Genomic DNA, 16,611 nt, shown 5'->3' on the forward strand with positions numbered 1-16,611 from the left:
GGACGAGGGAAGAGATGAGGATCTTGACTCCATGTTTCAGAAAGCTGATAAATTATTTTATTATATATATTGTATTACAAGAAAATTATATACAAAAGCTATACTAAAAGAATAGAAGAAAGGATTTCATCAGAAGGCTAGCAAAGAAAGGAATTGAATGATAATAAAATCTTGTGACTGGCCAGAGTCCCAACACAGCTGGACTGTGATTGGTCATCAAGTAGAAACAATTCACATGGACCAATCACAGATGCACCTGTTGCATTCCACAGCAGCAGATAATCATTGCTTACATGTTGTTTCTGAGGCCTGTCAGCTTCTCAGGAGAAAAAATCCTGGCAAAAGGATTTTTCATAACAGATGTCTGTGACAGCAAACCACTCTCCTGTGCTTAAAAGACAGAGCAGACTAACATGGAAAGTAAGAGCATAGCAGCATTTTACTTACTTTGCTGTTTACCACAATCTGCTTTGCGTGGTTACTAATTTAAACTGTGATAACTGTTCAAGAATGGATGTAAAATCATGCAGTTCCTTTTAAACTTCTTCAGAGAAGATTTTAAATACGTTGCTACACGGCATTCAAGCTCAGACCTTGAAAGCAAAGTCTTTTCATGGCTCCCTAATGTAGGAAGAGTAGTTCCTCAGCCCTACTTTGCAGATACTGGCTGCTCTGTTCTCTGCCATTAGATCTTGCTGTGCTTCCCACATGGCTTTGGCTTGGATATTCATAGCCAGGAGAAAAATTGCTGCAGTGTCAAGGGAAAATCTAGACTCCTTTTAATGGGCATCATGAGGAGCTGAATAAATGGGCCATTGTTGGTGGATAAAATAATGGGAATGTTCAGCAGTCTGCTTTGACTAAGAGGTAGCTCCCATCCAGAACGTCACAAATGTTGAAATTGCAGCTTGTCATGGCAATATTTATTTTCTATTTTGAAACACATCTTGTCTTCACCCAATTTGATCTGTCTGTACTGACCTTTATGTCTGTCAGATGACTAACGCGTGGTCTGTGAGGTGCAATGCTCTTCCAATCCAGCCTCTCCTTCTGTGTTTGTAGGGAGTTGAACACATTTATCACTGATAAAAAAGCTCATTCTTCTAATTAATAATGTGTCTTTATTACATTGTTTGCAGTAAAATTACACACATTGCTATATGCAAAATGCAGTGTGGATATTTACACTAGATATGCTGAAGCTAATCTAGTAGACTGGCTGAAACACTGTATTTTTATTTTGGAAATTTCACCAAAAATGAAAGTTTTTTTGATCTTAGCAATACTTGCCAAAGGTGATCAAAGGAAAGTCAAAAAAAGAGTAGAGTGAAATATATTGTGTCATTTCTCCTCTGCTTTGGGAAGGTGAAAGTATGTCAAAAAAGGGGAAGATACTGGTTTAGAGATGCTAATTCAATATGCCAAGCATTACAAACTAGATGGACTCATGACTGAGCTTCTGACATATAAAGTCTGACATACTGACATAAATTCGGTAACATGAACTGAAAAGATTATGATCTAATTTATGAAAATAGATTTAGAGGAAATCTTGGTATCAAGCAGTCTGAATTTTTCTTGTTGCAGAAAAAAAATATAGGAAAAGAATTTAAGTCCTTCAGAGATTACAGAGTTGGGTTTTTTTTACATTAAACTACAGTAAATAGCTCCAGTACATGGAGCCAAATTTCTTTTTGTAGCTTTTGCATCAATGCAGCTGTTCAGAGAATATTATCAATAATAGGTGACATTTGGAATGAGCACAAAAAGCAGGATGCCAGGAGATAACAATGAAGACTAAGAGTCTAGTTAGAGAGGAAAGGACTTCTTTGACCGTTCCTGGTACACTAAAAGATAGAGGAGAATACTAGGAATGCATTTTTCTGAAAATGGAAGCATGTGCTTTTCATGTCTGCACAGTTCACTGCCAAACTTTGGAGGTTTATCTTTGCCAAGTGTTACAGTGTGTTGGGGCAGAAACTCAGAATGGAAACCAAAACATTTTCTTTGAATGATTGGGGCTTTGCCCTTTTTAATATAATTCAGAATGGTGATCTGTCTAATTTCAGTGTTACATAGTACAGCCTCTGTTGTTTAATAATATATTGTCTGAGGTAATGATCAACAAATTACCTTTTTTCTTTGCTGAGCATAGGTAGTGAATCAAGACATCAACAGGAAAGGTTTTGTGGGAATAATTTTAAAGAACTTTGGATTATCACATCACATAAAATACATCTAAAAATGACTAAGAAAATGTTTGTTTCTCAATATGCAACTGTTACCACTTTCAAGCATGACCCCAACCTCACTGAAACGCTTCCTCAACTTTGGGATTTTCACTCAAGTCCATATTCATGGGAGGATTAATGAGAAGCTGATATTTATGTCAGAGCTGATTAGAAGATGATCAGAAGATCACCTAGTGTGCCAGATGTTCTTAGGGCCTAGGTGTCCCTTAATAGATTAGGCTGGCTTATAAGTACTAAGAAATGTTGTCTTCACTTCCCTTTTATGCTAGTCTTTAACTTCCTCAGTTTTCTGCTGAAATATTATTTAGTGTGTTTGGTTTGAGGTTTTTTCCTGAAAATGTTTAGTTTGAAAATGCATGCTATTTACTCTCAAAAACCAAAGAAGTTTAAGCTGTGCTCAGAGCCTTCTTTTTATTTTTTCATAATACTTTGAAGCCTGATACTTTGTATCTTAACTGATATTGCTGTGCTGAGCTTAAATAAGGGGAAAGACTTTTCAAAGGCAAGGAAAAATAGCTAATTTTAAATTAGAATATTCTGCTTTCTTACCCTTTTCCCAAGACAAGGGATTCAGGCATAAAATGTAGGTTCAGTATCATGGATAGGTCAATGATTCATGAAGACATAGTGTTGTTAATGGCTCAAAAAAAGTCAGTTGGATCCTCTAAATTAGGTCCTACTCCTGACTTCACTTCATCTTGACAAATGACTTTTAGGAAATCATTAAATATTAATGGTGATTAAATTGGAATTCTGTGTCACTAGATTAAGAATACCCCTAGGTGCCCATGCAAACTGTCCCATGTCTGTGTTTTCATTAAGTGAACTCTTTATGGATTTACTCGAGGATCCTTATGGAGGACAGAGTTTCCCTGCTAATGCAGCTGGGCCCCTTCAGGGCTGAAGGTATCTCACATCCTGCCAACTTTACACACTGGTGGAATGTGTTGCTGCCTGCACCTGACAGAGTAGGACATGGATGACACCTAGTTTCCACTACTGACATTTTGAAGATCCATGGATTTAACTTAAGATTTTGGTACACACATGCTTACTGTGGTAAATTGCTGCCATGATTTGCTTATCAAGATATCAGAGTATGTGACCTCATTTTTAGCTCATCTATCCCAAAGATGGGGCCAAACACATTGCCTCCTAATACAAAGCCTGTGCTGAGAGGATTCTCACTTTTCAAACATCATAGCTCTGGTGATAGCAGTTGCAGAGGATTCATGAATTAAAAAGAATATTTTAGAAAGTGCTGGAATGTCCTAATATGGCAATATTGTACTTCTGGAAATCACGTTGTATTCCCTAGGTGTGGATAGACCATATCAGGATGGAAGTGAGAGGAAAGTATTATCTAGTACACATTGTGTAGGTGCTTACAGCTCTGTATATTGAATGAATATGGCATGGTGAAGATACATTCAGCACGTGAATCCATCTGGGGTATTTTTGGGGTCCCCTGTGGCAGGAAGGAAATGATGAATCTGACTCCATGTTCTTAGAAGGTTAGTTTATTATTTTATGATATTATATTAAAGATTGCTATACTAAAACGATCTAAAGAATAGAGAAAGGATACTTACCGAAGGTTTAACAAGATACTAATTAAAAACTTGTGACCTCCTCCAGAGTCCCAACACAGCCTGACGGTGCTTGGTCATTAAGTCAAAACAATTCACATGTTGCAAAAACAATCTCCAACCACGTTCCAAAGCAGCAAAACACAGGAGAAGCAATAATCAGATAATTATTGTTTTCATTTTTCTCTGAGGCTTCTCAGGTTCCCAGGAGAAGAAATCCTGGCAAAGGGATTTTTCCAGAAAATATGACAGTGGCATCAATCCAGTAAAATTACCTCAGAAATAATCTTTTTTCTTACTGAAAGATATTGAAGTAGCGTCTTCAATACAGTTATATAAATTTCAGATGTCTGTAGATTGTACTTGCAAAACTTCTTCTAAAAATTGTATATATTTGCCAAAAAGTTCTGTAGCAATAAATATTTAGTATACTGACAGAATTCAGGAGACAGAGCCTACTAAAATTAAAGCAGTACTGAATGGTATGATTCCACAGAGAGCCACATAAATGTATTCCTTAGTCATCTCCTGCCTTTCTTCTTTCATAACTGTCATTTCATAACTTCCATAATGTGTAATTTCTGCTTTAAGACAGATGTTTACAATTCTGGTTAGTGCCTTGTTTCATGTCCTGCTGCTGTTACATCAGAAAAAATGATGTTGTAGAAAGTCATGACCCTTTACTCCGCTAGTGATAAAGGACCTATTTTTTTTCCAAGTCAGAAATGTGTTTTATATTTAAATTATTTTTATTTGCATATTTGTTTACGGCACATTATTCATTCCTGTAACACTGCTTTAATAGAGCTTTCACTGTGATTTTTTTTTTCCTAAAGCTCAACCTACAGCTTGCAGCAGCACCAAGTTCTTGTCATCATTCTGTTCACAAATGTCAAACAAACAGAAAGACCTTCAGGTTAACACCTACTTAACTAGGTGTTCTGCTTTCTTGATCCTTTTTACTCTAAATACCCTTGCGTGGCATAGGCAATTGCCTTTCATTGCAGATATAAATTCTGTACTGTGGAGTTCTGTATCTAATATGCTGCTGTTTTTAATTCAACTATCTGACATGGAAAGAATTAGAAATAGCATTTGCTTATCCATAGCAATCGTTGAAATGTTTGGAACAGCAACAGAAACACAACCAACGCAAACCTCCTGCTAAAAGCTCTATTAGAAGATTTTTGTGTGTTGCTTATCAGCTTTTTCAGGTCAGCTGGATTACATGAAATACAAGAAAAAACAAGCAACCTTTAGCATTAGCAGAGATAGGCAGAGAAAAAGAAATATATGCACTCTTTGTTTTGAAAAGCTTCCTTTTAAATACCTTTTCCTGTAACATAAGAGTGTAAGGCTGGGGACAGGTTATAGGAAAAAAAGCTCAAAATGCATGAAACAGTCTAAATATGTCTAAGCTTACAGCAGTGGCAATGTGATGTGTTTGCTGGGGTTACCAAGTTTGGCTGCCAGCTTCTGGATTTTGCCAGAAATAAAACTTGCCTCCTAAATAACAGTATTAGAGCATTAGTGCACAGAGAGACTGAAGCCTGACCATAAAAAAGTGGGATTTTCCCAGGAATTCAGAGCTAGAAGGACAATGGTGCTTACTGAGTTTCAATTCAGACAGATATATACATATATATATAGATAGATATAGATAGATAGATATAAATATGTATATATATATGTATATATATGTATATATGTGTATATATATACATATATGTATATATATGTATATATATGCATCTTCACTACTAAAATACAGCTATTTGACACATTTGTCCATCAAAAAACTGTGAGGAAAAGAAACTTAAACATGCTTAAGAATGTCAAGGCAAACACCCTTTACAAAAAGTTACGATGTCTCCACTGACCATAATGAAAGGTAGAAAAAGTTTTAAGGATCTTAACTAATAAACTTAAGTATCAGAAACTCAATTTATCTGTCTCAGAAGGATGAAGGGCTCAGCCAACCCTGTTGGGATTAAAGCAGTCACACTGTTTCATGAGATAGAAACCATTTTCATCATTGTGAAATATAAAACTAATATCCAAAGCAAACTGGATACCATTACATTGCTATCAGATAAATCCAGTTACGTGGTTTTTGTCTGTTGATGTCTTCTGATTTCTCTCCTAAAGGCACAGTGAACAACTCTGGCTTCACAGGAGATGGAAAACCATTCATCTTGGCACTTGGCCCTGACACTCCTGCTGACCAGAGTCCAGGGGTTTTTTGTGTTCTTGGGTTTGTATGGGGTTTTTTTAGTGTATTGAGCATAAGAGAGAAATATTTAAATTATGAGCAGGTGCTTATCGTGGTTTGATTTGTATTATTAAGTGGAAGGAGAGTCAAATTTATCTTTTACACGACAAAAAGAAATAATGTCAGAGCTCAGATACAGTGTCTGAATTGAACTGCTGAGAATAATTTTCTGAGAGAGGAAGTGATTCTCTTAGCTTGAACATACTTTATGGCCTCTGCTTTCAGTTGCTTTGTACTGATGATGTCTAGGTGATATAGTTTGTTCATTCTGGGTTTAGATCCTGATGCAGATTCAAATAGATAATACTGGTGTTTCAGACTATAAAATCTAACATAAGAGTATTAAAGCACTCATTGTGTGACCAGGAATCAAGATAAACTAACTTCAAAAAATGACATCTGAAATGTTGTGACTTTCACTTTGGTGGTGTAAGTTTAGCCTTCTGTTAGTAGAATGTGTGATCCATCAGATAAATGTTAATCGCCCTAACTTCAAATTTACATGATACAGTGGTAATAAAGCCCTCTGAACTGGACCTGGAGGTAGTTTGTCACTGTTAATAATTCCTATAAACTGTGACTCTTGAGGTTTTTACTATGTATGCTAAAGTCAGATGGAGAAATTATAAAAAATAAAATATGCCACGTATGTAGCTGCGCAATGATTTAATGATTTTTACAAAACTTATTTGCAGAAAAGAAACTGACTAAAACTGCAGCTGTAAAAGTGGTTTTATTGAGCTTTCAGGTGTATAGTTAGTGCTTTTCTTTGTAAGCCTTTGTCCAAGTTTTCTGATTGGCATCATAGTTATTGTTTTCTAAGAATGCTAAAGTAGTCTCAACCTCTCCCTCTTCTCTAGAGAGGTGAAATGCTCAATCTGTTATGGTAAGAATTTCTGCTTTTTAAAAGCATGGCTGAAGGTCTCGAGATGTTTTGTGTTTATTTGGCTGGCCTGTTGACATTTGATTCAGGAAAACAGATGCAGAAGAGAAAGGTTTATTTTCCAAAGTTAGGAAGAGAAAGGAACAGATACCCTTGTAGTGAAGCCAGGGGGTTTTTTTCATCAGGTTCCAAAGGCATGTTGACAAAAAAAGTATGACACTACAGCTTCTTTTCTGTGTTTTTATATTGGAGGTAGATCTTTAGGCTACATAGATAAAGTCAATGATTATATAATGAATATATCTCTCATTAAGTCTAGTCTCACATTTTGAAAATATTATCAGAACCCTAACAATATTTAGGAATGTTATAAGAGAAAAGGAAAAAAAAACAAGCCCAGGGACTGAGACAGAAAGCTTTTTATTTTCAGTATGAAAGCTCTGTGAAGAACATGTTAACAAGTTTAGCAAGTTGTCTGTAAGAGTTCTGAGTTCTGTGGGCTGTTACAATCCAGTTATTAAAATTGTTAGAGAGATGCCTCTGCCCAAATTAAGGTACAAATGAGACCATATGCCCACATCAATAATATGGATTTTATTTAACAGTAAATATGAGGTAAATAGAGAAATATACAAAGAAATAGCAAAAGGTAGAGGAGAGAAGGAGTGACAGAGAGATTAAGTAGAAAATATCACTAGTGTAGATCCCAACAGCTTTCCATTGATCCTCTTCTTCTGGTCTTCTTGGTGTTGAGGGTCCCACAAAACACAGAGTTCAATGGATTTATATATGGTTTGGGCCAGGTGGGAATGCCCTGGGAGGGCAGGCTTGGCAGTGTCTCATGCAACAGAGACTGGATCTGTTGCATCATGTGCAGTTGTCCTGTGCAAGGCCTCAGGAATGGGTCTGGGGGGCACTTCAGGGGTGCTTGATGGTTTACGGCACCCCTCAGCTGCCTTCACGTGAATGTTCCACTTGGATGTCACCTTCCTGGGATGTAGGGGGGCTTACAGCAGAGCTGGTTTGTTGTGAGGGGGGATGAGTGTTCGCTGCCTCTGACCAGAGGTTCTGCCACACACCCAAAACTCTCCTGCTCCCCATTTGGATGGGCAGGGAGTGTGTGCAAGCCTGGCCTCAGCAGATGAGCCTGGGGCTGTGGCGTCCCGCACCCTGACCCAGCCAGAGCTGTCTGGAGAGCTCCTGGGTCTGGCTTTCTTGTGGATGTGTTCTTCTCCCTCAGCCTTGTTTTCTTCTACCCAGATCTGAGATAATTGGATAACAGTGTCACCTTCATTTTATCTCATGTTCCCTTAGGCAGCTTAACTCCCAGTCCAAAGTTCCAGTCAGGAGGTACATTCAGGAAAGGTTGGGCTTTGGTGGTAGCAGATTCTCCATAGAGTTTTGGCATAATGGACAGCAAGTCCTTCCTGACAGTGGTTAAGCCATTAGCCATGACACTGCAGTCTGTCCCAGTGGGCAGCAGGGAATGGACACTGGACTCGTGTGGAATTACTGAGCCTAGGTACCAGCACAGTGGGAGCAAACTGCATGGGAAGAGACAGCAGGATTCTTGCCAGTGAGCCAAACACTGACAGCAGTTTTTTGCACCTGAATTTTGGAATGCACTGAAACTACTGGTGTAAGTGGTGCAAATAAGCTAAAAGATTTCATACAGTAAGAGTTCGGTACAACAGTAACTTGGCTTAATGATGTGATTGCATGCAAATACTCCAGTTTACAGCTTTTGCTATAAGCTTTCTAAGATGTTCAAATCATTAAAATACCTGTTTGTTTTGAATGTAATGATGTTTTAACTCCAAGTCTAGAAGGCCATTGCTAATTAAAATAATTTCTCTATATAATTTTTAAATTGATTACTAAAGATATATATACAGATATTTCATTCCTTATTTTTCAGATTGAAATGTCCAAGATTTTCTCCATTGAAGTACTTAATTACAAATGAATTATTTGAAATTAAAACTGCATAAAATTCTGATTAGTATATTTGTTCTTGCTCTTTGAGGGATGCTTAATAAGAAAATGAGCATAATCTTTAATCCTTGTACATCTTAGAAGTCAGAACTTCTGTTCTGAATCAATAGGCCTTTGTAAATTTGAAATTTCATTGATTAGTTAATCAATGCCCCTTTTGCTAGAAAGGGGCTTTGAATAGCCCCTTTCTAGCAAAAGGGACTTATTCTTCCAGAATATGTACCTGATTAGACTTCTTTCAGAAGAAGAAAGATTTTAATTCAGAATTAAAAAAAAAAACCAAACAAAAAACCTCTGTTATACTTCAAATGTTTTTACTGGTAGGCTACATATTCTGCTATAAAAATCAGTACTATTAATCAGGATGCAGAGTTATTTTCAACTTTGATATGTGATTTGTGAATTAACATAACATCACGCAAATTGTAGCCAAGAAGCTGTCATCTACTTCTAACAAACTCCTACTTATTTTTTTATGCTCCTACTTTATTATGCTCTGGATAATATTAACTTTTAATGCTTGCTCTCATTTCTAAAACCATTATTAAGTTCAGATCAAATAAGGACTGTTTTGCTTGCATTCTGATAAGCCCGCTGGATGCTTTTGTTGCAAACTGCCTGGATAATGAGACAGAATCAGGAAATCATGTTAAACCTAGCTAAATCTCAAAAACTGAGTCCATCTCCTAAGTTTCAATATTTTCATCAAATTTTGCTTTTGGACAAATTCTGTATATATATAACTATATACTTTTGCCAGGTTTATTTGGCACAAAATGTGGAAAATGTGACAACTGTCTAGTACATTGTGTGTCCTGTTACCACACAGTTTCTCACATTCTGGGTTACTGCATGTTTTTCTCAAAATAGCCTATGTGGAAATTACTTACAAAAGATTAATGTGTTAGCAGAAGTTACTTCTTACAATAGTTTATACTGAGCAAAAGGAAGGTAAATGAACAAAAATGTAATGACTACAATTCATTCTTTCTTTGCCTCTGAAATATGGGCAGAGTTCTATCTACTGAACCAACCATCACCATTGTGTAGAGGGACTGGAGGATAATGAGTCAGTCAAACCAAAGGGATGCCTTGATATCCTGAGTTAATTAAGTGCAAGTCCCTAATGAAACAGTGGCTTTGGCACATCTGTTTTATCATCCCAAAAGGTGATGCTGATCTTTATGTGAAACCATTAAGATGCATGTAAAACACAATCACTCTGTGTTCACAAGTACAGCCTGGTTCTTTAGGTGTACCCCTGATGAGAAATAGATGAGTCAGGCGTGCTTCATGTCTTTGATTTTTATTTTGTTTTCTTTTGTTCATCTTCTGTCTGCTATACAGTTCCATTTTTTCAGAGCCACTTGTCTTATTCTGTGTTTCCATCGTGGTTAGTACAACAGGCTATTGCTCTTTGGTGAGTTACAACATAAATTTTCAAACAAAGAACCAAAATAGGTAATTGACTGTGACACTTACTAGAGCAACATCCAGCTCTTTGCAAATCATATTTTGAAAGATAGAATCTGGATTTTTGGATTGTCTCATTCAAAATAACATCCTAGTTCCTTTCTGTTGTATAAGAGAACTGTGGGCATCCATGTCAAACAGCTGGGAAAAATTTATTGTTTCTGCAGTAATGTATACTGTAGCATAGTAGCTAGCCACAGTGAAATGTGAAATTATGTCAGATCTCTGTATTTTGGAATTGTGAAAATGAGTTTTCAAATGAAATTTTAGTTTCCTTGCATTTCCTTTAAAAAAAAAGGGTTTTTTTCAAGAGAAACTCAAAGCTTCCAATTCTGGAATTAGAGCTTCCAGTATTTCAGAGGGATGCAGACCTAAATTTGAACTGGATAGGATTATGTTTTTTCCTCTAAAGACAGCTTGTTCTTGTGCACACTGTACAGGAAAGCTATTGCTGTTCAGTAATAAACATACATTCCTGAAACATTATGGGTTCTCTTTCTGTTTGTATATTTACAGTCCTTTAACACAGGAATAGTTGGTTTTTGTATTCTTTTAATATTTTTTTCATGTTAAGTGTGTTATGTTCAGCACTTGTGGATCTGTTTATTGAATACTTACGGTTTTGACCAGTTTTAAAAGATGTTCACACTGCAGAGAAATCTTCACCCTTGACTGTCAGTTATGGGATAATATGAGTGAGTAGTGGAAAAATAATTACTATGAAGAATTAATTTTGTCAGGGTTTGTTATTTTCCCTGAAAATGAGAAGAAATACATTTAAAACTCCTACATGAAAAACCATATTGAGTTGACAGAATGCTATCAGCTAACTAACTTTCTACTGGTTTTATTACTTGCAGTTTTAAATTATAAAATTTAACAGAAACACCCCTTGATTTTGATCATCAAGGTCAAGTGATGAGACCTTGGCCCTATTACTCAGTTGTTAAAATGATTTGCATCAAATGATACTGAGCTATGGAGTTGACACCAAGCAAGGATTAGAGGTTTTTTCCTGCCCTTTTTTACCTCACCTTATTAAATCTAAATTGCTTTTGGTTGCCAGTGTTCTGGGAAGGTCTCTATGGGCAGTCCTGTTCCTGTTGAAGCAAATTTTAATGCAAATGCCTTTAAGAATTCTGTAAGAAGGATACTGTGCCTTGATTAATCTCTCATGTTTTATTTATATCTTTGTTGGTGACTTGAAGATGTTATCCATAAAAAAAAACAAAGTCACTATGGTCAAATTGTTAAAGGGTCCCTTAATATTTTAGTAACACTTACTAATAAACTATTTTGGGTTTTTTTTGTCCCATTTACAGAACAAAAGCCTCAAAAACAAGCTGTTGTCAGGAAACAAGCTTTGTGGTATGCATGCAGAAGAGGTAAGGAAGATTCCTGTCTATTCTAAATCTAATGTACCCAAAAGGTTTGTATCAAAGTGTTTTGTACTGAGGTTCTGGTGTATTATACATATCCACAAGAAGATATATATGTGTGTGTGTGTGTGTGTATATGCATATATATATATATATACACACCAGAATACAGAATATATATTATGCTTGTATGGTGAGTGTTCCTGAAGTGCTGTCATCCCAAGTAATTTTTGTGACTTCACAAGTAGCAGCTCAAATGTATTAGAAAGCTAATTGCAAACTCAAGTTGGAGACAAATAAAATCATCTGGGTGTGCCTATGATATAACTCTATAGATATATACATCTGTAACATATATAAAACTGATTTCATTTACATGAACTCCATCTACACTAAGCCAGGAATTGCCAAAGGCCTGTTTTGAAATTAACATTGAGACAGGAAAGATCTATTATTATTGATTCCCAGAATGTTCCATTATTTCAAGGGAAAAAGGGTCACTGTGGAACTGAAGGAGAGAAATCTCCTCTGCTGAAGAGTGAGATAAATAGTCAGTGATACAAAAGCCCTATTTTTGGCAAATTCCTCCATGTAGAAGTACCTGCACTCATGTGAGCATTCCCTTTATTTTTCTTTTCATTAAAAAAAAAAAAAACAACTATTACATGTGAATCTGATTTACTCACATTACTTTAGTCTGGGTTTTTGCATATATAATTTCTATTAAGGTCATTGCACCTTGCCAGAATGAAACCAAAGCATAAAAAATTTCCTCTGTACTAAAATTTTCCTAATTATTATTAAATGCATTTTCTTCATTAGAGTCTCTACCTTTTAAATTAGAGATCAGTACTTTAGAGGTCAAGTTTCTGATAAATTCTCAAAGGTAGGAAATAATAGGGTTAGGAATATTTTTTTTAAGTCTTTCAAAATCTGTTATCTTCCTTTATCCCCATTGTTGGTCTCAAACCTGTCACAGTGTAGGAATACAGATGTTTCTTCCCTTCTTTACTGCTTAAAAAACAGCAGTGTGTACAAATACCCTTCTTTTTCTTAGTGCATTGGGTTTGCAAGGGAAGGTTTTGGCAGCGGGGAGAGCTATTGGGGTGTGGCTTATTCTGGGAAGCTTTCAGAACTGCCAATGTCAGCCAGCTCCACTATGAACCTGCCACTGGCCTAGGCTGAGACAATCACAGACAGTAGCAACCCCTTTGTGATAATATATTTATAAAAGAAAGAAGTTACTGCACAGTAATGATTGTTGACAGAGAACAGGGGAGTGAGAATATGTGGAATAATCATCTCTGCAGATAGCAAGGTCAGTACAGAAGGAAGGAGAGGAGCTGCTCCAGGCACTGGAGCTGAGATCCACCTGTGGAGGAGCCCCATGTCACAGCAAGGATGCCCCTAAAGAAGGTTGTGACCTTGTGGGACACCAGTTCTGGAGCAGGGAGCTGTGGGTCCATGGAGAGAGGAGCCCAGGCTGGAGCAGGTTTCCTGGTGGGACTTGGGACCCCATCCTGGAGCAACCTGTTCCTGAAGGGCTGCACCCCATGGAAAGGGATGGTGCTGGAGCAGTTTGTACAGAAATGTAGCCCATGGGAGGGACTCACATTGAACAAGTTTTAGAGGATTGTTTCCTGTGCAAATACATTTCCCCGTGATGGAGCAGGGGAAATCCTGTCCCTGAGGAGGAAGCAGCAACAGAAATGTGATTTACTGAGGCCATAACCCTCATTTCCTCCTGTGCTGCTGAAGGAGGAGGAGGTAGAAGCTGGGAAGTAGAGGGGGGAAGCTGCTTTTAAGATTCCTATTACTTCTTATTATCCTGCTCTGATTTTGATTGGTAATAAATTCAATTAATTTCCCCAAGTCAACTCTGTTTTGCCCATGATAGTAATTGGTGAGCAAGCTCTCTCTATCCTTACCTCATGAACTTTTTGCTAAAAAGTAGAGACTCTAATGAAGAAAATGCATTTAATAATCATTAGGAAAATTTTATTACAGAGAAAATTTTTTATGCTTTGGTTTCATTCTGGCAAGGTGCAATGACCTTAACAGAAATTCTTTATGCAAAAAACCCAGGCTAAATTAATATGAGTAAATATTTTCTGTTCCTGGCCAGTTGAGGAGGGAAATGATGGAGTGGCTTTGGTGGGCACATGACATCCACCAGGGTCAAACCACCACACCTAGCTGCAGAATATTTGAACCTTTGGTAATTAACTTGAAGATCTTTTTTTCTGATTATGTCTCTTTTAATATTTGCATCTAAGAATGAAGCCTAAGGATAATTTAATTTTATTACAGTGTGACAAGCCCTGGCAGTCAGAATTCTTTAGAAAATTAAAAATAAATTAAGTAATAGTCAAGACAGCAGATTGTGAGTGTATTTCAAAGTGTGAGAATCTCCTCCCTTATGAATCATCCTGGCAAATTTGCAGCTATCAAGCACATTACCATTGGAACAAGCAGAAATGCTACTGGGGCATCCTTTTTTTGTGCTCATTTTGCCAGTTAAGTTGTGCCAGCCAGAAAAGTACAGTGTGTTTTCTGTTTTTAATTAAAGTACTATTCTCACCAAGCATAACAGTGTGTGAACCCAGTATCCTTTCAGGTATTATATCCAATACCCTTTGTGGGTAGGATTGCCTACCAGGAGGCTCCTGCTCTGTTTTGCTGCCTCAGGCTGCATGCAGACAGACAGTGGGGGATTCCTTGTTGTCTGGTGGCATATGTGGGAGCATGCTTGTGATCCTTCACAGTTGTAGCATGGCTGGATTTCCTTCTCCAAGAAGTCAGGGCCTTGGAAAGAGCAAGGCAGAGTAGTGCAAAGGTTGGGGTTTCCAGGACACAGAAAGGGACACATGCCAGGGCAATACTACCAGACTGTATTTTAGAGACCTGTGTTTAATGGTAATTTTATCTGTCTGACTCTACTAAGAGTAATTTTACCATTAAACCATTAAACCTGTGTTTAATGGTAATTTTATCTATCTGACTCTACTAAGAGATCCTCCCTCTCCCTTGAAGCACAGAAAATCTGCAAAATAACCAAGTTTTATCACAAAGAGTTATAGGTCATAGACATGCTTTTGACCTGCACTGAATGTATTTAGCTATATGACTCTTAATTTCATCACAGACTTCATATTTAGCAAATGAGTTATACCTTAATTGTAGCTCTCAGATTCCTCTACAGCCTATTTGGATTCCTTGTATATCACAGAAACTGTATATTTTATTAAACACAGTTCTCAGAATAATTCAAATTGGTGAACATTTTCTCATTGGTTTTTAGGTGATGTGGAACATATTCCATAGCTCAATTAATTATATTGTCCAGGTCAGAGGGCAGTGCTATTCAATGAAGTAATAGCCAATAAAGTCACAGACTTTATTGGCTGTTACTGCTGGACTGATCTTGGCTATTAGTTTCAGATTTTGCAGAATACCATAACCCTTTTGGCCTTACTATTTAAATATTTAAAGCAGGTTCTAAAATTTTTGATTCCTTAGATTCATTCAGCCTTCCCAAAAGTCTGTCACTGAATTTGACTGCATCAATTGGAAAGAGATAAAATCTTTCCAAAAATTCTAGCTTAAGAAAGATATACTGCTTTTGTAATATATTATGTTTATGGAATGCTCTTTCAGTAAATGTGAAACAGACTTCTAATCCATTCCAAGGACTTCAAAACACTTGACATTAATTAATACAAAAAAAATTTATTGAGTATCAGTTGGGACCATGGATTTTATTTTAAAAAAATACTACTTTGAGAGGATTCTTAGACAAATGGTGAAATAATGTTCCTTGGATTGTTGGGTTTAGTACAAAAAATCCATTTCTATTTATTTTGTTTAAATAATAAAATAATATATAGACTACTACTTAGAATTATTTTAAGGATATATTTAGCAATATATAAAGTAAATATCATCTTAAACTGATATAAATAAGCATAACTATGCCTGTACTTTCAAGGGCATGGTTACAAACTGAGAAACTAGTTCCAAGCCAGTTCCTTTGGATGCCACCTGGAACACCCTGATCTTTACAAAGACCTGTGTAAGCCTATGGAGCCTCTTTACTTCTAAGAATAAGATTTTTTACTTTGAAGGTGATTCCTTCAGTTATACTTCATGGAAAGTGTCAATAACAGCTCATGTCTAAAATGTGTAAGCCCAACTGCTGTTCTTTACAGTGCTAACTCAGGTGTGTGCTTTTGGTGAGTGCCATTTTGAATTTTCCTCAGTACTTTTGCTCGGTTTGACTTGTGCACCTGGAAAAGCAATTCACAATTATTTGGAGTGGGGTGTTCTACATTTAAATCTGATCTAGGTTCTGCTGTTCTCAGAATTTACAATGTTTTTTTTAATCTTTAAAATTTAAGAAAAAACCTGATTTGATTATCCTCACTTTCAGTCAAAAAAGATTCAAGCCCAGCTGAAAGAGCTTCGTTATGGGAAAAAGGATTTGATTTTTAAGGTAAGTTTTATTTCACTATAGTAAGCTAAATTATTAGGGATAAAGTAGGAATATGATAGCTGCCTTTATTATTGCAGTTCTAAGGATTAAGTTTGTTCTGAAAAGAGCTCAAAACACCAAGACAGACTTAATACCATAATGCATTTTCAGAAATATACTTATATCTATGTTTTTGTGCTCACAAAAAGCAAAATTTTAGGTTACTGCTGATGAATAGAGCCTGTTGCCCTATTCCATACATTCTGTAACATGTCTCATCTTTCTAACTGAATGATG

At 36.5% G+C, this 16,611-nt stretch overlaps 1 protein-coding gene across 2 annotated transcripts in view; it reads left to right on the forward strand.

Moving 5' to 3' along the window:
* The window catches only part of LUZP2 (leucine zipper protein 2), a 147,270-nt gene that overhangs the window by 81,936 nt on the left and 48,723 nt on the right, over positions 1-16,611 (forward strand). For both annotated transcript variants that reach the window (XM_071419449.1, XM_071419448.1), the window contains exons 6-7: positions 11,787-11,849; positions 16,273-16,335. In XM_071419449.1, coding sequence (XP_071275550.1) covers positions 11,787-11,849; positions 16,273-16,335 — 126 coding nt within the window. The remainder of the gene's footprint in view (positions 1-11,786; positions 11,850-16,272; positions 16,336-16,611) is intronic.

Source organism: Agelaius tricolor, unplaced genomic scaffold (assembly GCF_023055355.1).
Source record: "Agelaius tricolor isolate 1412-34295 unplaced genomic scaffold, bAgeTri1.0.p SCAF_108, whole genome shotgun sequence".
Classification (NCBI taxonomy): domain Eukaryota; kingdom Metazoa; phylum Chordata; class Aves; order Passeriformes; family Icteridae; genus Agelaius; species Agelaius tricolor.